The sequence below is a fragment of the Nannobrachium achirus genome (genome assembly GCF_963921795.1).
Source record: "Nannobrachium achirus genome assembly, chromosome: 1".
NCBI lineage: Eukaryota > Metazoa > Chordata > Actinopteri > Myctophiformes > Myctophidae > Nannobrachium > Nannobrachium achirus.
The window spans coordinates 50,334,043-50,359,354 of NC_137810.1; the positions used below are offsets into that span (position 1 = coordinate 50,334,043).

At 42.6% G+C, this 25,312-nt stretch overlaps 2 protein-coding genes across 2 annotated transcripts; one reads left to right on the forward strand and one right to left on the reverse strand.

Annotated features, from left to right (window-relative positions):
• Positions 1 to 11,262: 11,262 nt before the first annotated feature.
• LOC308288575 (nicotinamide phosphoribosyltransferase-like) lies at positions 11,263 to 14,087 on the reverse strand (the record flags this gene model as incomplete). Its single annotated transcript, XM_080730046.1, has 2 exons — positions 11,263 to 11,280; positions 12,471 to 14,087. The coding sequence occupies 2 exons, from the start codon at positions 14,085 to 14,087 to the stop codon at positions 11,263 to 11,265; spliced, it is 1,635 nt and encodes a 544-aa protein (XP_080586172.1).
• A 433-nt stretch (positions 14,088 to 14,520) lies between these two features.
• On the forward strand, positions 14,521 to 14,943 carry LOC308288587 (ubiquitin-like FUBI-ribosomal protein eS30 fusion protein; the record flags this gene model as incomplete). Its single annotated transcript, XM_080730058.1, has 1 exon — positions 14,521 to 14,943. The coding sequence occupies one exon, from the start codon at positions 14,521 to 14,523 to the stop codon at positions 14,941 to 14,943; it is 423 nt and encodes a 140-aa protein (XP_080586184.1).
• Positions 14,944 to 25,312: the final 10,369 nt, after the last annotated feature.

Genomic DNA, 25,312 nt, shown 5'->3' on the forward strand with positions numbered 1-25,312 from the left:
AGGCTCAGGGTGACCACTGAGCTGGTATTTGTGCAAGTCAATACATAATTAAAATGTTTCAGACAAACAGACATGTCTCAGTTCTTCTCCTGGTGCTCTGAGTTTGAAATGCAACAAACAAGTAAAATAGCTTCTACATGCTTACAATGCTATAAGGCTAAGATGACGCAAATTACCACAGACAGGAACATTGTGTTTTGTGACACCTTAGGACAGAATGTTCAGTACAACTTGGCATTTCCTCTTACTCAGTTTTGTCTGGTCTTTTACTGAGAGATTTTCACTTTTCTTTTTTTGAGAAAAACTAGCAGTGGTTTCCTATGGAGACACAAAGAGTCTCTTTTGTGTCTCCATAGGGAACCGCTGTCATCATCAAATGATTGGCTTAGGAATGTGACAAAAACTAAAATATATCCATGAATTCAAGTCTTCATGGGGTCATTGATAGAATTTTGTTTTATTTATGAGACATTTCAGATATTCTTTGTTTTTGCTTTCAAACCTCTGGTTTTATTTTTTATTTATTTTATTATATTTAGTCTGCCTGCTGTTCTTTCTAAACATAGTTTTTGAAAAGTACTATACAGAATATAACAATTATTATTTGTTTGACAAACAAAGTCATACGGTTTTACAGCCCCCAAAGAACTGGATGTTTGGTATTGTAAAGCTTCCTCTGAATCAGATTCCATAACCGTACACTGGAAGGTAAGCAACAAGTTTATTTTCTTTCTAACAGTCTCAGTCATACTAAACTGTGTGTGTGTGTGTGTGTGTGTGTGTGTGTGTGTGTGTGTGTGTGTGTGTGTGTGTGTGTGTGTGTGTGTGCGTGCGTGTGCGTGTGCGTGTGTGTGTGTGTGTGTGTGTGTGTGTGTGTGTCCAAGGTGACTGTTAACATTTATTGCATTAGTCATCATGACTGTCACTGGTGCACTGGACTCCTGCACTAAGGAACTTGCTATATTACTGTCACTCTCACAATGCACTCTCACAATGCGTCACGATGCGACACATTGTGAGCTTGTGGATCAACTATTTTCAAATAGCCGATGTGCATATATAGGGCTGAAGGGGTTAATGTTAATGTTAGTAATAATACTTTGCAAAGTAACTAATAACTAACATTTTCAAATAAATGTAGTAAGAGTACAATGTTTGGATCCGAGACTTTACACCACTGCGTGGAACACTACCAATGTACATTATCATGAGAACGTCTTTGCCACAGACACAGCACAATGTGCTCTCTTTGTCTCTGTTCCCCTTCCCTTTCTTCTGTTCTCTCTGTCTTGTCAGTGTGCATACAGTATGTTTGGTGTCCTAGCCTTGTATAGTTAAACCTCCTGATCTGATTTCACTTGTATTTTCTACATGAGCCTAAAGGTCAACTCTCGACCACTTATGACTTATGAGGTGTAACAATAACTCCCCCTCCAACCACATACGCACGTCCTCACACAGGCATACATAGTAGGCCTACCAATATGCATGTACACACACTCACCTAAACTAACACAAGTATGAGAGGTAAGTGAAACCCAGACTAGACTAGAGACACCACACAACAGTTTCAGGTTACAAGAAAAGGGAGAGCTTAAGAGAACTGCTGGGTCCTCAACACTATTCGTCCTTTCTACATACAGCAGGCGTGCTGTATGCATGGTGCACTGTGCAGGGCATACAGGTCCCAGCGACATGTACATTCTCCCTTCAGTCTCTCACAGACAGGAGTTCCATCCCTTGTTTCTTTTCTTGTGTGTCTCCTTATAGCAATTTTCTTTTCCTACAAAACATTAAATGTATATTTAAAAAGATGGAAAATCTTTTGGAATATCATTTTATTTTTAGAAGTAAAATAATGTAAGTATTTTATACATTTTCAAACAAACAAACAATCACATCTAAGACATTCCAGAAATAAAATATAACAATAATTAAAAAGTAGTGAAAATAGCCTCACAATAAGCTCACAACGCGGCACGAAGCAATGTGTTGTGAGCTTGTAGATCTGCTGTTTTCACTAGTTTGGGTCCCGGGCAAACGTCTAATATCTCTTTTGGGTCTTGACCTGAAAGGTAATGGGAACCACTGCCTTATATTATGTGATCATCATGAAGTGCAAATAACAAGATTGTTTGTGACAGAGAGTGGTGGCAGACCTAAAAAAATATAATTATACCTTTTCTTTCATGGCAGAGGGGGATTGCCTCCAGCCCCAGAGGGAATATATCGGGATACACGGTCAGAGTTCACAACCCCAATACAGGAAATGATGCAGAAGAATACCTCCCTCATCCTGCCAGTTATCATTCAGTCGCGTCCTGCGTCAGTTGTGAAGTGACAGTGTTTGCCAACAACTCCAAAGGCCAATCTCCGCCTGCCAAGATTTCCACTCTTCACCAAAACACAGGTATATTTCATACTCCTCTGTGGCTTCCTACTGTCACAGCGCATGCACTAAGAGAGCTGTTAAAACCACACATGGGCCTAAGGTAGTAACATTTAAGGGATGAGACTTGGAGTAGAACCGCTGCTTCTACACTTGGAAAGGAGTCAGCTTAGGTGGTTCGGGCATCTAGTATGGATGCCTCCCGAGTGCCTTTCTAGGAAGGTTCTCGATGCACGTCCCACTGGGAGGAGACCTCGTGGCAGACCAAAGACGAGTTGGAGGGATTATATCTCCAAACTGGCCTGGGAACGCCTCAGTATACTCCCAGAGGGAGTGGAGGAAGTTGCTCAGGATAAGGAACTCTGGATTTATGTATATGCATCTCTGATGTAGCTAATTCAAGTCCAGTTTTGTCAAAGTTTCTTTGCCCATCAAATTGTATGAGCAGAGACATGCCTTCATAATGTCCAAAAGCCGTGCAAGCTTCCTAGACCCAACATGTAGGCAGCAGGCTACCAATCGACAGAAAATGTAATATTAAAGCAAAATATCAAATTAAGAACAATAATTGCCTCTGTTGTTGTAATGTACTTTTATTTATTTATAATATGTCTCCTCCTCTCCCAGGTGAGCCCCCTCAGGGAGTTCATGCGATTGTAAACGGCAGTGTCGCCATCTCCTGGAGAAAGCCTGAAACGACAGCACTGCACACTGGATATCTTGTAGAGTGGTACCCAGAAGATCAGAAGAATAAAGAACTGCAGTGGGTCAGACTTGGCAAGGATAGCAACCATGTGGTCATCCCAGGTACAAGAGAGGAGGGATGCTTCATTTAACCCCCGCTTATGATTTCACATCCAAACCACATCTTTCATATTTCAGTTAATCACTTTACACTACAGTCTACACTCAGGGTAAATGTAATTCCGCCAGTACATTCTGGTAAAAAATTACTACGAACCTTGCCGTCAGACTTTTAACAATAAAACACCACACAGTGCCGTTTTAACATAAAAATAATTTCATGCTTTATGGCTGCACTTAAACACGGTTCATGTACTGTATGATATAGGTCTATACACTGTGACACTTTTTATTGTGAACAACCTATAATATTGTTGGAAGAATGAACTTAAAATGCTAGCAGGGGTAAATTGGAAGTGTTACTGATGAGTAGTACCATACATGAATGGTTTCCTTCCCTAATGTATTTTTTTCCTTCACACCCGTTTCTGTTGACTCTATTTGTACTGTCCATCCTCTGAAGACATGAAGAAATCTGAGTGCTATGACGGAGCAGTCTATGTGTTCTACGAGGGCTCTGTGGGCAGATCTACCTTTATGGATGTCTGCACTTCAGACTCAGGTAAGACCTGAGAGGAACTGAACCCTGTATGGGAGAAAGTATGTCTTCGTCAAAAAATTGTATATATTTTATTATTGCCTCGAAATTAATGTGCAGTGGCACCGAGGCATCACAGTAGCAAACATGAGTGGTATTAAATGCACATAATGCCACTAGACATAAACTAAATTAAAATGTATTTGTATAACCCATAACCACAGTTCTTTTGTTGCTAGTTGATTGGCTATTACCGATATATTATTGTATGCAGTGCATTAGTATCTAGTATTTGTGCTATTTTGCCATTAAACGTACGTATTTGTATATCCCATAACCACTTTGCTTTTGTGTCACTTGTTTATTGGCTATTATAGTTGGCTATTATAGTATTTGTGCTATATTGCCATCATACCTTAATCAATGCTTTCTAATTCATTAATCAAGTCACTCTTCTGGTGAAAAAGGTTTAAGAGCCTAATGTGGCTATTTTGTAATGAAAAAAAAGGCCCACAATTAACTAAGGAAACCTGTCCATTGCTCCTCAATTGGGTGAGGGAAAATAAAATGTAAAAGTGAATCAGTTATTTTCACATCCTATCCAACAGCTTCACAGGTTTCTTCAGGCAGAGTTAGACCTAGTTGCATGTGGTTGGTGCATACTGCAAATAGCTGATCTACAAGCTCGCAGTGTGTAAGATATTAATGGTGCGCGACACCCAACTAGCAAATAAATATAACTCTTTTTCATGTGCTTTACAGCTCCGGCAGGAGGGCCTCCGGTCAAAGTTGACCATGTTAACGGGGACAGAGTAACTGTGACCTGGTCAAAGATCCCCAGGGACCAACGAAGAGGATGTATCAGCAACTATACCATCTACATAACAAACATAAACAACTCAAAAGATCTTCCCCCCTGTAAGTTTAAGTGATTTAACACAATAGCGCTTATTCCACAAACAATCCGACCCTTTCTGGTTCACAGATCGTAGTTGTTCATTGATTGATTGATTGATTGATTGATTGATTGATTGGAACGCCTATACCTCAATCATGGCATGTGGGTCGTAGTGGGTGCCTCTGGGATGCAGACTGTGAGATGTGTTGGTTTGGTTGTCTATTATATTCATGCAAACAAAACTGACTTTGGAAAATGCACAAGGTTGAAAGAAAATATTCCTTGATTATCGGCTTGCCACAGTGCTCTTCAGTTTGTCAGATGTAGTTTAGTCCCTTTTCTGAGACACCGGGCCTGCAAATGTAATCAGCTGAATGTTCTTCTATGCATATTATGTTCCAGATCATATACGATCCTCAGTGATGATGTATCCCGTGCCGGTCCTGGCTCCTGGCAGCTATCGTCTGCGGATGACAGGTTGGAATGCCAAAGGAGAGGGCCCTCCAGGTCCTGATGTCCTTTTTAACATCCAGCGTAAGTATTTTTAATTTGGGGGACTTTTTTGTGGTTAAATTTGTCCCATAGTTATTATTGTAACTATTTATCTGAATAAAGGGTCCTATCTTCGGCTCAGCGAAAGGTAGTGCAACAATTTAAGTGATACGGTACTGTTAGCCTATACCACAAATACATTTTGTGCTCAAACAGTAGTTTAAATATTGTTCAAGCACTTGATTCTTCGTCAATACTACTAGGAATGCGAAATATATGCATGCTTTGCACTTGTTTTAGACTGTGACTGCACAATGTTTTATATACTGTAGGATAATAGTGTGTGTGTGTGTGTGTGTGTGTGTGTGTGTGTGTGTGTGTGTGTGTGTGTGTGTGTGTGTGTGTGTGTGTGTGTGTGTGTGTGTGTGTGTGTGTGTGTGTGTGTGTGTGTGTGTGTGTGTGTGCGTACACACACATGTAACAGGCAGACAGGCAACCAGGATATTAGTCTCCATTGCTTGTAAGACTGCTTGGTTGGTTGGTGGAAAAAGCTATAGAGATACTTAAGCTTGAAATCCTTTTCTTCTGTCATTATTTCAGAGGAGAGACAAACAACACTTATTATGGTTCTAGTGGCCATACTCATCATCATGGTTATTCTGTGCATGATCTCAGCACTTTGGAGGAGGTAACGTTTACACAGTGACAAATGACCATCTTACACTGTTGAAGTGTCTATAACTTTGGGGAACTGTCATCATTACATTGGTTCTGCACTAGATACATGAGAATGTTAGGCACTCATTTACAAGTGAACCACACAACAAAGAATAGTAAAACTGTTGCCACATGTTGCATGTTTAATGGGAAATGTCTACACCTTCTTATCTTCTTTAATTCTCATCTTGTTCCGCCAGGTTCTGGAGGATTTTTGGTTGCTGCATGCCAGATACTGTACCAGATCCCGCTAACAGTAAATGGGCAAGGGAATGTTCCACAGAGAAGGTATAGTTTGGATCAATATACTGTACTGTACAAAGACATTATTGTCTGTCAGGCAGAAACCTTGTATCTCCATATCTCATGCTTTAGTGTTTTTTTGTTTTATAAATATATAACCCTGTCTTATACATCATCATGTCAGTCACACAAAAGCAGTGAAAAAATCTACAGGCTTAGCTCACGACACGTCGTGATGCAACGCATTGTGAGCTTGTAGATCTGCTTTATAGAGACGCCAGGTTGGTAAGTCTGTATGTGGATTTCATAACTACATTGGATCCATTACAAAGGTTCTTTTTGCCCGGACGGCTAGGGTAGAGGCTGATTGACAGCGTGTTACGGGTTCGAATCCTGTTCCCGACAACCTCTGCTGCGTTTCACTCCCCATTGCTGTCTCCCCCTTTCCTGTTAAACTACCGTATCCTATCTATTAAAGGCAAACCCCCCCCCCCCCACCTTTTTCTGAAAAGTAGTGGTTTTGGACATACGATGACATGCATTTGTATTTTGAAGTAACGAATTGACCGGCCTCACCTTTCCCCCTTACTTAACCCTGTTCGCTCCCAACAGGGCAAGCTGAACCTCCTGCTCCAGCTGAGCACCTCCAGTGTGAGTGAGGAAGAGGAGGCTGAACCCAGCACCGTGGAGGTTGAGGAGCTGCAGGTTGACAGCAGCAGCATCAGCAGCAGGAGCTCCACTCTTGGAGTTGCCGCCACCGATGTCTCCTCAGTCCTCCTCCCCACCCAGGCCAGCCTGAGCCCTGTGACGGAGCCGGCCGAGGTGCAGCAGCAGTATCTGCACACGTCCTACATCAAGAGCTACTCCCACGAGTCGGACAGCTCCGATTACACACACAGCTCGCGGGACACCACTGTCGACTATGTGTCGTCGTCGCACAGATCGGACATAGGAGAAGAGCAGAGCGAAGAGGATGAGGACGAGGAAGATTGCATGGACATGATGACGGGCTTCCTCCCAAGTGACAATCCCTTCTTGGGCTCTGTGGTGTGCGGGGGGAAGTTGACTCTGGATGCTGTCAAAATCGACTGCACCGACTTTTTACACAATGCATAGCAAGAGTGCATATCATAGCACAAGCTGAGACTGGAGTTTCTGCTTTTTGTTTTAACATAAGACATGTCTACATGTCATAGATTAATAGCTGGAATTGGTGTTTTTTCCAGCTGAAATGAAAAGATGAAAAGTGGTCTAATTTGTAATTTATTTGCATGATGTCGTTGCATGACTAAGGTATTTTCAAGTAGCGTCATCAGCTATTTGTGATGACGATGGATACTGTCATGCAATGGATCATAACTTAAACCATAGTCTGCACATTTTTTACCTCAGCTCATATTCATTCAGCATTTACGGTTTAATTGATCCTACTCTATGTAGCCTATTTGGTCAGTTTCAGATGGGCACACTACGTCATTGCTCTGCTCTCCACATTGAAACTTGAACGCACTATATATGGATTGCACATCTTGTTTTCCTGGATTCTCAGTCCTTCTAGCTCCAGTACAGTAGCTGCAGTATTGTAGACTTAAAGCTATACTATGTAACTTTTTTAATAAAATAAATCTTAAAATTGTCCTAATTATTAAATCGCTAAAGTTTTAGAACACCCACTCTGTTAATTTCAGCCCCAAAGCCTTTTCTTTATATGTGTTCTACTGAGCCCTGGTGGCCGTGACCGGGGCTGTTTTTCCTGGCAAAATTAAGTCATATACATCATTCTGTACACGTGTCTCCCTACCGGCCAATCACAGCCCAGATCATACACTGCCGAGCTCTTCAGGAAGTACACTGCAGTGTTTACACTGGTCTAAGGCTGGACTCACACATATGCGTGAAACATCTTCTCCGTATCGTCTGAGAATGGCCACTGGGAGCGCCTTACTAATGCATTGTCAATGGAAGGTTGTTTGGTTTTTTGTCGTTGCCGTGTCTCAAGCTCAACCGCAGCCTGTCTTTTGGCCAAGAGACACGGCAACGACAAAACACCAAACAACCTTCCATTGACAATGCATTAGTACGGCGCTCCCAGTGGCCATTCTCAGCCGATACGGAGAAGATGTTTCACGCACATATGTCTGTACAGCGCCTAGGAGTTTACCATGTAAGTCCCCAACCGCTGCTCGTAGAGGGACACGAAAGACCTCTATGGATGCGTCTCGGCGAGGCGAAAAACGGCCGAAAAAAGCAGACGCGACCGCGGTTTGCTATACCACTACTGACCACTAGTTGAGCAACTTACACAGTATAGCTTTAACATTTGGACCAACAGTATTTTCACTCCATGTCACGCATCCATATCACGCAATACCAGTACACTCTGCTCTACAGTACAGCAGTACTGCAACCAAATTAAACAGCAGAGCCAATACAACAAAAGACGTTGGATACTGTAAGTTATGTTCAGATTACAATGAAATGTAGGCCTATGTGTTTTCTAGGCTATATGAGTTACGTTCAGGAATTAGGTTAGGTTTTAGCCTCAAAAGTCTAGTATCTGCCCTTGTTCCATAGGGATATCCCTTTGGAGTAATGGTTAAGATTTGTGTGTGTGTGTGTGTGTGTGTGTGTGTGTGTGTGTGTGTGTGTGTGTGTGTGTGTGTGTGTGTGTGTGTGTGTGTGTGTGTGTGCGTGCGCGCGCGTGCGTGCGTGCGTGCGTGTGACTTTGTATATTATATTATGGCTTAATAGTATTTTTCTTTTAAATATCCTTGACATGTGCTGTGCTGTGCTATCTGCTGGTCTTATGCTACTGTGTGTACTGTATGTTATCTGTTTGTTTTTCTCATTGACATGCTTTCCATTTTCTCCCTGCTCTGCTCTCCCCATCCCCCTTCTTGTTCTTCTGCCTGCCTTTCTCAAAACAACAAAATGATGGAGCTTGCACAATTCTATAACACATTTCATCCACTTCAAGAAGTTCACACACCAGTGATGTGACAATAAAGTTCATTATTGAAAGCAGTAGGACAGATTTATTGATATAATATAGTATAATACGTGTTTTATGACAGGTATATTTCTATCTGTCTGTCAGCTTGTCAGCTGCGAGCTTGTAGATCTGCTATTTTTGAAAAGTCGTGAAAATGTTCGCAAATCTTTGAATATATGTATTTTTTTAAGCGAACATTTGTAACTCAAAGTTTGCTTCTGGGGGGTCCCTAGAAAGAAATATTTTGAGATGGGGGTCCGTGGTCAAATACATAATTTTGGGGGGTCCTTGACATGAAAAGGTTTGAGCACCACTGACATAGAAACATATAGGGTTGTCAAAAAACATTAGAAGGATTTGAAATATTCAAAGACTTGCACAAATCTTCACGATTTTTCAAAAATAGCAGATCTACAAGCTCGGCTGTGCGCTTGTATATCTGCTATTTTTCAATAGTTAAAGCACAACATAATGCGATCCCAGTCTAAATCTCCCCCTATGAAGAACATTCATGGGGGGCCCGCAGTGAATCCTTGTACCCAGGGCCCAGAATTTGGTGTGACACCCCTGTGTGCGATGGAAGTACTAATGTACTGATAAGACCCAAATATTGAAATCCCAAATAGGGAATAGACTATCACCATGCCATATTTAATGCCCGTCTTAACCTCCTGGAAGTCTTAAAGGGATATTCCACTTTCAAAAAGCTTTTGGTCATTTTAACGTCTAGTCAGGCTTTTGGAATCACCCTGATCAGTTTTTAATTTGCTTCATTTGGTTTTTAGATATTTGATGTAAATATAGGAAGAATAGAAACCCCCTGGAACCCCTCCACTACACACCCATTGTAACTTCAAACTCCATTTTAACCATGATAGATTCATTAAAAACACCATTATTTTTTTCTGGTGACTCATAATGCCCTCCTATACGAGCAGACTGTGTTTTTTCAATACCCTTTTTCAATTATTTGTAATAATGTTTTGTTGTATTACATTTTTTCCATTCCAGTTTTTATGGACGCATTTGGGCATTGCTTCTGAGATATTTCCACTCATTTGAATCATCCGCTGCCTTGTATATGGTACATGACAACGTAGGCCTACATTTAACTTAGTTTTTAACCACATTTTCTAGGTTTATATTTTAATTTAAAAAAGAAAATGCTCAAAACTAAATAAAATGCCATATGATCCATATGTGTGGGGTGTTGCCAGGCAAGACCACCAGGAAAAGTAGTGTTGCTATGGCAATACTGGCAACATAGGCGGTGGCAGCCATGAGAGATCTCTCTCTATAGCGCTGCTGCTAAGTCAAAGATTGGCCATTTCAGATCATGACAGACAAGCCAGAGGGGCCAATTACATGAGTTATATTTACTTTGTGGGCCACCCAGCCCTCAAAATGGAACGAAGGCGGTTACCATAATTACCAGCGGCCAAAGTTTTTTTTTTCTTTCTTTTCTTTTTAATTGCCGGCTTGGACCGGCCGGGAATGGACCGGCCGTTCGGGAGTTGTCCCGCTTTTCCCAATGGCCAGCACGTCCCTGCACACACAGGGAGGCAACAGCTTCGTGCTAGAACTTCGAGCTTGTGATCTGACATTTGTACTAGCTTACTTCTTACGTTTTTTTGTTTTTTTTAATAGAATTTATTTTATTTTTATTTATCAAATATTTTATTTTTATTTATCAAATTATCTAGAAAAGATGTTTTATTTATTTATGAGAATGCTAGGTATTCTTTTTTTGCTTTTTTATTTTATTTTTTGCTTTTGGTAACCTGGTTCCAGTCCCTGAGTGTCAGGCTATAATCTTTTGGAATACCGACCCAGTGAAACGCTGGTTATAGATCCACATATATATGTTTCCACTGAGTGCACCTTTGCAGTTTATCTACGTTTGTATTATTTAAGTCTAGAAGAGGGTCATAATGGGATAATAAACCCGTGGCTTGAGTGCTCAGGATGCAAGCTGCCCAAGAAATTGTGCACACAAGAACCCTCCATGCAATTCTTTTGTCCCCACATTATTTCTTAAATATTTCAAAAATATATATAGATTTTTTAAATTATGATTTCATTTGATGTTATGTGGGTCCTTTAACTTTCATTTTATAAGTGGCAGTTGGATAGGAAAATATCAGATAACATCTGAGGGGATTATAGATGGACAGAATGGACACACTTTTCTAGAGCGGCTTTCCCCCCTGTAGCCACAACCAAGAAGGCTCAAAGAAGGAGAAGACACCCACCCGGAAGTTGGCACACCACGGTCCATGCGCCATGACACTTTTGGGTGGCGGAAGTGGCACCGATAATGTTATTCACCGAACCTCCGGTGCCACTTCCGCCACCCAAAGTGTCATGGCGGATGGCCATTGGCCATGGAGCCTAAAATGACGTCGGTGTCCATTCCTTCTTTGATCTTCCTTGGCCACAACTAGGAAGAGAAAAAAGGCGGGGAAAAAAAGTCATTGTGGGTAGGACAGTTGCGTGGCTGATGATGTGACATGGGACTCAGTGAAGGGCTGCAACAGTCAATTATTTCCGCTTATTACTTTATTGAATAATAGAGAAGCAGTGCCTTTTAAAGAATATCATAATTTCATGAAATGAACTAGCACCGCTCACTTCACACTAGGTAGGTGTGTTTTTTTAAAACATATATATCAACGAATCGATTAATGACTTAAGCTCAATTTTATACTTTGTCACACAACGGTGTCATGCAAGAGATAGTGTAAATACCAGATCTACAAGCTCAAAATGCGTCAAAACCCATCGCAAACTTCAGATCAGATGTTTCAAATGGCATGCCAAAAAGAGGGATATATTATCAATCAATTATTTTATTAAATTGTCAACTATTATCCTTTTTTTGATCATCGATTAAATCGATTAGTTCGATTAGCTGTTGCATCCCTTCTGTCCTTTTTTAATCATCTTCTTTTTCTCCCTATTTAGTTTTAATCTCAATGTTCACAATGTCCCCACACACACATAGTCCCTGTCCATTCAGTCTCCTTGGTTTAACACCCACTTTAACCCTACGTTGACCGGGGTCACCATGGATCTTTGGAAAAAAAGAGAAAGAGGAGCACTCATCAGTGTGTCGTTCAAAAAATACTTCTAGTTCTGGCAACAAAGAACTTTTGAAAAAGAAAAGCAGGAAACCACAGCACTCAGTGAGGGCTGGTTTCCTTTTTCAGAAAGGTGATGGACACTGGTCATTGCTCGGCTGATACAGAGCAATGCTGTCTACAATAAATAAAGACAAGCACGTGACCCATCTGATACCCATGAAGTCGCTATCTGCTTCCTTTCAACATGACAGTGAGGGGGACTTTCACAGAGAGAGAGGGCTGACCTCTTCTCCCTGCTGAACAGGCGCCCTGACCAAGCCGTAGGAGTCGCCGGTGACGAGGCAGAGATCGCCCTCTCCTGCCGGCTGCGTCTGGCCGAGCGGGACGCATCGCAAAGAACTCAAGCCCACGGCGGTGGGCGGTGAACTTTCCGCCGTGCCACCGGGAAGCACGAGATCTCCGTACGTGAGCTTGGCGTTGTCTCTGACGTCGTCAAACGTGCATGTCTTCACGATCTTGCCATTCTGGAAAACCGTTTGCAACAGGTCCGGGCCGTACTCCCCCAGGTCTCTGTCTCCTTTTCCCTTCTCCAGCGTGACAAACTCTCCGCTCTGCATCCGGTGCAAGGACAGCCGGCCTTTCTTTGACCTCTTGTCGGGCTGAGCCACCGGGTCCTTGAACACGTTGACCCCCAGGCCGTTGGTGACCACGTAGCTGCACTTGAACGCGCAGCTCAGCAGATCCCGAGACAGCTTCTGCAGCAGGGCTCCTCCCGAGCCGAACGCTGCGTTCTCAATGGACCACCCGTGCTGCTTCATGCCTTCCACAAGCTCCTGCAGGGTGTTAATGTCGATTCCATCTCCTTGTATGACTCTGATGTACGGAGGCAGAACCTTATAACCTTTAGAGTTCTCGGTGGGAGGGAACTTCTTGCCCAGAATCTCTAAGACCTTCAGGACCGTGTCCAGAGGGTTTCCGGAGTCCGGTCGGATCACCAGCGGGGCATCTGCGCCGCGGCTTTCCACCAGACTCCTCAGCTCCTCCCCCCAGATCTTCTCACAGGCATTGTATATGTCATAGCTGTCACTGACGATGGAGACGGGAATGCTGGGGAACTGCTTCATAATGTGCTCGTAGGCATCTCTCTCGTGATCCTTGCCCCACGCCGTGATGGTGCTATGCTCTGCAGCGGGGATGGAAAACCCGGGCATAGGATCTTTGGTGCCGTAGTATTTCTTAATGATGCTGCAGCCGGCTATCGTGTCTGTCCCCCTAAAGTTGACCAGGTGGGCAGACCCTCCTATGCCGGCGGTCTCCTGCGAGGACACTCCCCTGTAGCCAAAGTCGTGCAGTTTGTGCTCCAGACCCTCCAGGTTCCCGGATGTCTCCAGCAGATACTTGGCCAGAATCTTCTTCTGCTCCCTGGAGTTGGTGGCCACGGTGATGGGGTACCAGATTTGCACCAGGATGGTCTCCACCCAGTTGGTGAGCCAGTAGCACTCTGGGTCCGTGTTCTCCACCGTGAACAGCACGTTGCCTCGAGGAATCACGCTGCCTTCGGGGGCGGCCTTGATCTCTATGGGCAGATGGCCGTTGTGCTTCTCCAGGATGTAGTTCCAGCCTTTCTCGTTGAAAATATCATCCCGAAAGTGCTCTCTGTACACTTCCTTGGCTTCCTGGATCTTCTCCAGAGTCACGACCTTCCCCTTGAGATACTTGTGGAGAATGTACTGCAGTCCATAGAAGACGCATTCATCGTACTTTACCTTTCTGTTCTTGGCGGAGTCTGTCCACTTCTCACGGCACTCAAAGTAGGAGTACACCTTACTGGTGTGGGGAGGGTACTGCTTGTAATGCGTTACCTTGTAAGAATCGGTAGCCAGCAGTATGCTGAAGTCTACGTCTCTGTGCTCCAACCTTGCCGTTTCCATTATTCAGGCGCAACAGCTGTTCAGTATTATCTTCAACTTCTACTGTTTTCCTTTCTCAACAAGATCCAGGAAGAAAGTTCAATTTGCAACAACTTATGTTGGCTGAGCAGCACTCTGGTCTGACCAGTGATGTCACTCAAACTACAAACGGTTGCCATGCATGCTTAACAAAGCCGATTTGTGCATGCCCTTTGTTGACAATGCAGAGTTGAAGTTGCCTGTGTGTGTGTGTGTGTGTGTGTGTGTGTGCCTGGATTATGCCCAAATATGGGCATTCATAATGTCACAGTGCTGATGTCATAGACAGCTGATGTCATAGACTGGCCTCGAAATACCAGTATAAAAGGAGACAGACACACTACTTCTCACACAACTTCTCAAGCCCAGTGAACGACTGGACAGAACGGATATAGCGACGAAACCATTTAGAAAGATGCAGATCTTCATTCGTGCCCAGACTACCCACACCCTGGAGGTGACCGGAGAGGAAACCGTCAGAGACATCAAGAGCCGTGTCCAGGCCCTGGAGGGCCTCGCGGTGGAGGAGCTGGTGCTCTCGCTGGCCGGCCGCCCGCTGGAGGATGACAGCTGTCTGGCCTCCTGCGGCGTCTCGGAGCTCCGCACCCTGGAGGTGAGCAGCCGGCTGCCTGGAGGCATGCCGGTCCACGGCTCCCTGGCCCGCGCCGGCAAGGTGAGGGCGCAGACGCCCCAGGTGGACAAGCAGGAGCACAAGAAGAAGAAGACCGGCCGTGCCAAGTGCCGCCTCCAGTACAACAGGCGCTTCGTGAACGTGGTGCCCGCGCCCTTCGGCCAGAGGAGGGGGCCCAATTCCAACTCATGCCCCCCTAGTAAATAAGTACAACTGGGGGAGGGTGATATTCGTTACTGTACGGCGTACTCCTACTGGCTGGGGCGGTAGGACGAAGGCTCTACTTATTCCCAGGTGCATGGAGCTCCTCACTGGCAGGTGGGTCAGTAGGATACGACAGCAGTGATGGCACAGCCACAGAAATGCATGTGGGGAGGAATTCGTTGGAATAATATAACTACTAAATTGGGGAGAAAAAAGGGTAAAAACAGAAGTGAGGGGTGCTATTTGAGTTTATTTCATTAAGCATCCCGCAAAGCTTGGCCAATGTATACAAACAGACACCAATTGACCAATGACAGGCCGGACAGACAGCGGACAAACGGACAAAGCCAGATGTAGGAGCAGTTAGCACCACTCAAAGAGATTAAAAAAAAGGGTATATACAGATGACATCAAAAAATACAGATGACATCAAAAACAAAAAGGGTCAAGGAATTACAGATCCATGTATCTGCATAAAAAGGACTGACAGACACAGAAATCTATATGGGCATAAAAGGCCAAAGATAACAGAGACAGGAGCGACATGGACTGACAGATACAGAGATCTCCATAAATGCAATACCAATTGGATTGGTGGTGTGGTGCCATTGCGAACTCAGTAGATGTGATGAGCTACTAGAGGGTGGGGCATGCCCATATATGGGCATAGATGACATCAAAAACTAAAGGGGACAAGGACTTACAGATAGATGGCCTACATAAATATCCATGTATGGGCATAAAAAGGACAGGGACTGACAGTCACAGAGATCTCCATATGGTCATAAAAGGTCAAGGATTCACAAATACGGATAGCTCCATATATGGGCATAAAAAGGACAAAGATAACAGAGACAGAAGAGACATGGACTGACAGATACAGAGATCTCCATGAATAGAATACCAGTCGGATTGGCGGTGCGGTGATATTGTGAACTCTAGATGTGATGAGCTACTAGGGGGCGTGGCATTGCCCAATTCATATATGGGCATATATACAGATGACATCCAAAACAAAAAGGGACAAGGACTTACAGATAGATAGCCTACAGAAATATCCATGTATGGGCATAAAAGGTCAGGGATTCACAAATACAGAGAGATCCATATATGGGCATAAAAAGGACAAAGATTGACAGATACAGAGATCTCCATCTATGTGTTTTTCCTTTTTGTAATACGTTTTGGCAATACGTACATGGAGATCCATGCTTATTTGTTTTATGTTAATTGTGGGCCTGTTTTTAGAGAAAAATGCATTGTCTGACTTAGGATACTAGTATTGTGATCTGTGTCAGTCCCATTGGTAAATCCACTAATGGCTATAGACTAATGATGCAATTATTCACATTGATGTAATAAATTCCAGCACTTGTTTTTATATGTTACTGTATATCAATTAAGCAATGCACAACAAGGATATAACATGCCACCTGCATCCAAATGACATTGAGTTTGGTCGGGTAATCATATTCCACCCAGAGGATACTGACTGTGTTTATTGAAGACCAGGGTATGTGATGACTATGCTATATAATCATCTTGAAATTGTTCAATGAAATTTGCATCCAATTGTCTACTGACTACACTGTTGAAATACTAGTATGCTATAATAGCAAAGTGATTAAATGGGCCTAAACCTAAATTAGACCCAATCACAATGCAACACATTATTCTGCATTTATGATATCAGGAATCGCATGGTGATGATGCACACAGACAGAAAGCTGGGTTATCAGATACAAACGTATGGAATAGCTGCTAAGTGCTAACCTCTAAGCCTCTTGGCTTGAATCTTCTTGTCTCTTGACCAAGAGGCTTGGAAGAAACATGAAACCATGTGACTTCCATAGAGAATGAATTGGACTCACCCTTCCCTGGTCCCCCCTCATTCTCAAACGACACGGAGATGATATTATGACTCTTTAGTGTGAATGCGGCCTGAGAGAGAGAGAGAGAGAGAGAGAGAGAGAGAGAGAGAGAGAGAGAGAGAAATCTTTCAATAGAGAGAAAGACATCGATAGATAGCTAATTGGATGGATGGATGGATGGATGGATAGATATCTCCATATCAGTTGCATCACTAGGCCTAACAATAATTTATAATAACATAAAAACAATAACAATCGTCATAGTAATACAACAATAATAACAATAATAATAATATCTGGATTCAACACATTATTGACAATAGGCTATGTCAATTCTAGTTTTCTCTCTCACTCACTCCTCCAGTAGGCCTACGTGATCTGGTTGACTAATGGCACGCCGAATGACGCTTAAATGCAGCAATGCTGCCACCGTGTGGCCACCACTCAGCATTCGATCCATTTGCTCAGTAGGCTCATGTAGTTTACTAAATAATATCCAATAATATAGCTTAAGTTATATGCCTAATAGCCTATAATATATAGGCTATTTCTTTCTTTTATTTTTCAATTAACTTGGTTCTAAATGTAGACTCTGGCAAATTATAGGTAGTCAACATCTGCAGGTTGAGGTGGAAGTGGAATGCATTAGGCTACCATTAACTTTAAGCCACAATTGTTGCTTTAGTCATTAAGTGCCTTTTTGCGAGATAGTTAGCCTAATGGTGAATCTTCGATTAAACTTCACCATGCTGAATGAAGCCTAAGCCAAGCGCAATAATTTAGTGGTGTTGCACGTTTTTAAATAAAATAGGCTAGTAGCTCTATAGAGCTACAAGCTCACAAGTCACAACACAATGCACCCGCAACAAGTTGTGAGCTTGTAGGTCGGCTATTTTAGGCGCTCGACACCGTCGTATGACGAAGTAGAATCACCAGGGATGATTATCACACCCATAAACTCCACTGCCTGTCAGCGGGACTCAGCGCACTGCACAGGTGAATTGGTTCCCTCCTGACCTATTCACTGTCTAGTCATCATCATGGCACTGACTCGTCTAGAGGGGGTCCGTGCGTGGCTCCTGCGGACCCTCATGGGCTTTTTCTACGGACTGTTTTTGCTCCTGTCTCCCCGGAGGCGCTCGGGCTTGGGGTCCAGAAAGATCCCACCTGTTACAAACCCACTGCTCACACTGTCTGCCACGCAGCTCGCACACAAGATTCGGCACAGAGAGGTATGTAAATGTAAATGTAGGCCTACATGATTTATGTATTTATTTTTCTGATTTGCTTCCAGTGTTTCCTGATTTTTTTCTTCTTTTTTTAAGCTCTTTAAATGTAGCCTAAAGAACTTTGAGCTACATTATGTTGTGCATGATAGTTGACATTATTGTATCAGGAGTGTTTTAGGCTTTGTATGCCTTTATTTGATAGGATAGTAGACTGACAGGAAATGGGGAGATAGATGGGGAATGACATGCGGCAAAGGTCGGCCTGGATCGAGAATCGAACCGGCGACGCCAGCAGGCATCATAGCCTAATATGGGTGTCAGGCATAATCGCCTATAACATTTTCGCCAGGTCTTTTCGCGGGGCACTTTTGCCATGGAGGAGAGTCTTTTCACCTACCTGTCTGAGCCATTTCGCCTACCCTCAATTATGCTGTCAGACTGTCCATGTTTGCAAATTATCTCTTTGTCATTTAAATATTATAGTGACTGTGACAGTGGTGTTACATGTCAAACCTACACACGGCTATCCTATGCACTCCATAGAAATCACATAAATACAGAGCTATTGGAATCAGGTGCGCCCAAATAATTAATTAATCCATGTCCCGATACTATACATTCTTTGGTGCAGTATTTAACAGTATTGTAAAATGAACAGTGTTGTAGGCCTATATTGTTTTAACATTAGGCTATACAATATGTAGGCTATTAGCCTATATGGGTCTATATAAGATATGCTACACCTAAATAGCCTATAGAATCAACCTTGCCTGTCAACAGGCATAAAAAACTATTTTGCCATTTTTTAGGAATAAAATGTGATGTAAATAATAAATGTCAAGTAAACTGTTAGATTCACTTGACACCACTGTCACAGTCACTATAATATTTAAATGACAAAGAGATAATTTGCAAACATGGACAGTCTGACAGCAGAATTGAGGGTAGGCGAAATGGCTCAGACAGGTAGGTGAAAAGACTCTCCTCCAAGGCGAAAATGCCAGGCGAAAGGACCAAATGCGTGTAGGCGAATATGTTATAGGCGAAAGTGCTGGTGACCCCTAATATGTGGTATGCGCCTTAACCACTAGGCCAGCGGGCGCCCCTTTAGACCCTTTTAGGTGTCTTTTGTGTGCGGTATTTATTTTAAAAATAAAACTATCACTTTTTATTAAAGAGGTGGCGAGACAGGGAAATGCCTGTCACTGAACATACATAGGCCTACACTCTATCTCAAAAGCATTAGCCTACAAAAGCAACTGTCATTGCCACCCTCCCCTATATTATCCCCACCAAACTATTCATATGACAGCATATGATCCCCCCCCCACACACACACACACCTTTCTGTTTTCCAAGAAGTTAATGTGATATTGTTTATTTGTGTTTTATTAATCCTGTAAGCCTTAAATGAGTAGTTCACCCCAACATGACCTTTTTTCTATTGATTACTCAAGCCATGGAGACTTGAGTTCAATAATTATAATTTGGTTACAATAAATGTATCCCCATCCGGAATCAACATTCACATTTTTGTCTTGGGAAGGTGACGAATACAAAAAAATATTATTGAACTCAAGTCTCCATGGCATAAGTAGGCTAATCAATATAAAATAAAATAAAGTCATTTTTGGGGTGAACTACTCCTTTAAGTGATGGGTCTTATGACAAGACACAGAATTAAAAATGTATTTATTAATTCTCTCTCTCTCTCTCTAAAACACAATCTCTCTCTCTCTCTCTCTCTCTCTCTCTCTCTCTCTCTCTCTCTCTCTCTCTCTCTCTCTAAATGTCTTTGTCCAGGTGTCCAGTGTGGATGTGGTGCAGGCTTATATTGACAGGATTCAGGAAGTCAACCCATTAATCAACGCCATGGTAAAAGACAGGCAAGTGTTATGAAGGTAGCCACTTTCAACCTGGGGTCCCTTTGGGGGTCATAAAGTCTGTCATTACTCATTATAGGCAAAAATGTTCCACAAAAGTGTCCTGGGTGAACCACTGGGTAGATGCCACTGGTTCTAATTCTTGCAAGACACATTCTTGGACACTGCTCCTACAGATTTTGTCTCCCGATTTAGGGAGTCTTACTGGTATATAATGTATGTTTGTGTTGTTGTTCTTTTAGGGCATAAGCACAGCAAGGCAACACTGTGGTTTAATACACATTATACAATAATAAATAAAAATGGGTGTTTATTCCACAACATTGGTCCACAGTGGCTATGGCCTTCATGGAATTCCTGCCCCAGTACATGCTACAGTATATCCAAATTTGCACAACCCTGAATGTAGTTTGTGTTCTTTTTCCACAGTTCCTGGAGTTCCATATTAGTGCTTGTTGCTACAAAAGTATTTAGATCTCAGATAGTCTGGTACATCTTGTCCTTTTCGGTTATTATGAGCCAATTTTCTGACCTTGAGGGAAAAAGGCAGACATGTGTGAACAGCTCATGGAAATAATGAATGAATAGAACTTAAAATAATGTAGGCCTATTGGTATTTAAAAATGACCAATATTTGTACCAGCTCATACCAGCTAAGCCTTGGACTAATTTGAAGATGGGAGTTGCAGTGTATGTTTTGGATTACTTGGACACATACAAGTATCTCACATAAGTGAGTACACCCCTCTCATTTCTGCAAATATTTAATTATATCTCTTCATGGGACAACATTGAAGAGATGACACTTTAATATAATGTAAAGTAGTCAGTGTACAGCATGGAGAACAGTGTCATTTTTTTGTCCTCTCAAAATAACTCAACATACAGCCATTAATGTCTAAAATGCTGGCAACAAAAGTGAGTACACAGGGGTTAAAGTTCTCAGTCCTGGGGACTGATTTCAGTCTTGAAAACTTCATAGGGGCTATGTCTGAGATCAGTGTAGATCCACAAAAGAAAAAAGAAATTAATAAAAAATAAGCAATGTACTGTAGATGATGATCTCCAAACTAAAAATCAGTTATAATTACAAGATATGAGTATTTGAATTGGCCAGACTTGCATAGAATACAACAGAACTTCAGAAGATACTTCTATAAAATGAAGCATGGATTTTTTTGGCACACACATTCAGTGAAGGCAGTTCAGAACTTCAAGGAAACACCCCAAATATTGGTGTGCGCTGCATGCGCCATGTTTCAAAGTTGGAGTTCACCAGAGCTTCACAGGTTGCCACTGGAACCCTCTTCCACTCCTCCATGACCTCCATCCCAGAGATGGTGGATGTTAGAGACCTGGTGCTTCTACACCTTCCGTTTGAAGATGCCCCACAGATGCTCAATAGGGTTTAAGACTTTAGGTCTGTAGACATGCTTGGCCAGTCCGTCACCTTTACCCTCAGCTCCTTTATTAAGGCAGCGCTCGTCTTGGAGGTGTGTATGGGGCCGTTGTCATGTTAGAATACTGCCCTGCGGCCCAGTTTTTAAAGGGAGGGGATCATGTTCTGCTTCAGTATGTCACAGTACATGTTGCCATTCATGTTTCCCTCAATGAACTGTAGCCTCCCAGCCCCGGCAGCACTCATACAGCCCATGACACTCCCACCACCATGCTTGACTGCAGTGAATACACACTTGTCTTTGTACTCCTGACCTGGTTGCAGCCACACATGCTTGACACCATCTAAACCAAATACGTTTATCTTGGTCTCATCAGAACACAGAACATGGTTCCAGTAATCGATGTCCTTTGTCTGCTTGTCTTCAGCAAACTGTTTGCAGGCTCTTTTGTGCATCATTTTTAGAAGAGGCTTCCTTCTGGGATGACAGCCATAGAGACCAATTTGATGCAGTGTGCGGCGTTTGGTCTGAGCACTGACAGGCTGACTCCCCACCCCTTCAACCTCTGGGGCTGTCAGCACTGGGAAGCTACAGTTCATTGAGGGAAACATGAACGGAAACATGTAATGTGACATACTGAAGCAGAACACGATCCCCTCCTTTCGGAAACTGGGACGCAGGGCAGTATCCCAACATGATAATGACCCCAAACACACCTCCAAGATGACCGCTGCCTTAATAAAGGAGCTGAGGGACTGGCCAAGCATGTCTACAGACCTAAAGTCTTAAACCCTATTGAGCATCTGTGGGGCATCTTCAAACGGAAGGTGGAGAAGCACCAGGTCTCTAACATCCACCATCTCTGGGATGGAGGTCATGGAGGAGTGGAAGTCTGGAAGAGGGTTCCAGTGGCAACCTATGAAGCTCTGGTGAACTCCATACCCAAGAGGGTTATAGCAGTGTTTAAAAGTAATGGTTGCCACACAAAATATTGACACTTGGGCCTGATTTGGACATTTTCACTTATTGGTGTACTCACTTTTGTTGCCAGCATTTTAGACACCAGCAAGGCTCCCTAATCGGGAGATAAGCGACCGTAGGTCACTTATCTCCACAAATAGGGCCAAAATGTGTTTTGCCAAAATCTTCCTGATCCATGTTGATGACATGAGTGTAGACATACTGTGTAGTGATTTTCGTGATTTTAGGGCAAAATCTGTAGGAGCAGTGTCCAAAAATGTGTTTTTAAAAATCGGCCTGGAGGTGGCGCTATATGGGACAGATTCATGTTGATGGGATGAGTGTAGACATACTGTGTACCGATTTGCGTGATTTTAGGGCGAAAATTGTAGGAGCAGTGTCCAAAAATGTGTTTTGCAAGAATCGGCCTCATGGTGGCGCTAGAAGAGGGCCATGTGAGAAATGAGGGGTGGGGTCTCCGCGCCGGCAAGGCGGACGAATAGGTACCGGCCCCGGCTGTCCCGGTCGCTCCTAGCCGGAGTTACGGCATTTTATGTGAGCTGCAGTGTAGGGGGTCCTCCACTGGGGGCGCCACCACTTTTGCATCCGTTCTGGAGCACAGAAAACAGCTCATCCTAGCCACTCACGTTCCTTACCTAATCATACACACCTGATGGCTCTCAGCCAATCCACACGTAATCGCCACAGTATAAATACGCCCCCATTTCGATCCTCTCACCTGTTTGCTTCCTCTACATGGAAGCCAAAATCCCTCCCCCCTCCCCAATCACCTCATACCTCAATACTAATAATAACGTTTAATTTTCCATTCCGTGTTCTCTACTAACGTTTATTTTTCTCCATCCTCCAGGAGTCCCGAGGTGGGGCAGCGTTTGGAGCCGAAGCGACCTGCCGCTCCCGAGCTGAGCAACCGTGGTCGTCAGCTCCTAAGACTGCTTCCCCAACCTGAGTCTCGCCCTACCTCGGGCTCCTCATCAACGCACACACATACATCTCACTTTATATAATAAAGTCTGTTTAACTCGAGCAGAAGGTGTGGTTTATTTCTAGTGAATGCTCTGGCCAAGAGCCTGGTCATTAAAACATCTCCATGAACTGTTTAGTAACAGCTGTGATGTTCTACAATGACACACTATGAGCCCAATCATGTGTCCTTCACCACACCAGGTTGTATTGTTCTGAAGGAATTAGAGTAATCATGTACAAATTAAGTTTCTATAGGAACTTGAATGTGTCTTAATGGCTCTGCTTGAATAACAAGATGGAGATGAGACTCTCTTTCACACATGGGCACATTGATAGTTGTTTAACATGTAAATGACAGAACAGATGCAGAATGAATAGCAGGGACCTTTACAAAGTCACAGATTTGTGAAGTCGTCCCCCATTACTTGTGTATAGATTTCCAAGTCCAATCAAGTGCTTTTCCATGTGTCATACATTCATACATTACAGTCAATTTAAAGAAGCTAGCCTAGTTATGTCACTTCTAGTAATAAAATTGTTATAAAAAGAGGCTTTGGTAGATTAGACTTTCATTAAGGGTTAACACTGAGACCACCCCTTCTTCTTTATAGGATTAGAGATTCCTGCTTTGAGCCTGACGGTGTCTTTACTTTTGGATTTCTACTGACTCCTGCATTAATATTGTTGTATTGATATGTGCTTCCATGTAACTCAGATTGTTGAATCCTGTTGACACTACATTATATTCATGTCATTGATTGCATTTGCCCCATAGTTTATTTTCATGCATTTATTCAAAGATAGGGACATGTTATAGAGATAGTTTAATCTATTGGTATTTTTTGTCATAGGGAGATTGATGATGCTGTTAGAATGTGATTGGTTAGTGTTCTCCCATTACCTTTTGAGCTCTGGTCAATACAGTGGAATGACCATGTGCCAAATAAAATGCATATCTTCAAATATTGATGGAGTCCACAGAAGTTATATATATATATATATATATATATATATATATATATATATATATATATATATATATATAGATATAGATATTATATATATATATATATATATATATATTTATTTTATAGTAATTACAAAAAAAGTATTAAGAGCAGGCTTCCTTTCTGTCTCCCTAGTATAGGGATACTCTAATAGCTGAACATGTGGGAAACATTACAACAATGGCAAGGGGGGCAGTTGGTAAAATGACAACATTAATGACACTTGATAACTTCTGTTTCATTGGTACCTTATATTGTTGATCTTAACAACTGACACTGTTTTCTGACAAATTAAACATAGTGTTTAATATAGCCTATTGATATCTTTGTCATAGATAATGTTGTTGCTAATTTTGTAGAAGGTTGCATGAGCATGTCTGGGGGGAGGAGGGAGGGGTGGAGCACAGTATGTTAGATTGTGATTGGTGGAGAGATGGTTCTATTGTTGTCTTTGGCCAATCATTTAGAGCAGTCAGTGTTTTCACCCCAGACTCTCTAGTATAAGAAGAGTTGGTCTGTTTCATTTCTCCACAAGTCTTCCAGGATAATCATTTCTGCTCAGATCTGACTGTGGACTCCAGACTTCAGGATAAGATGAACTCTGTCAAACTCAACTCTGCTGAACAGGAGGAAAAAAAAGACCTTGGTATGTTACTTACTCTACCTCCATTTACCCTGTTGGTTTTCCTCAATATTTTTTTTATTCTCAATATGCCATTGGTTTCATTGTAATTCAACATTTAACTCTGTTGTAGATTAGATAGATTTTCATAAACATGGTCCTCACTAATGATAAAATAGCACAATAGTTGTCTATTCAGTCTGTGTGTAGGGATTCAGAGGGATGTGATCATTTCAGAAACCTGCCTACTAGTGACATCATCGATAGGGAATCCAAGCTGCAGGCTTCCTATTTATGAAAAGTTAACATGATATACGGATGGATGAATGACATGGATCCAAGCCATTTTTCTTACCTAACAGTGATATGTTTTGCCATTTTATAGTGAACATTTGTTTGGACCAATTATATCA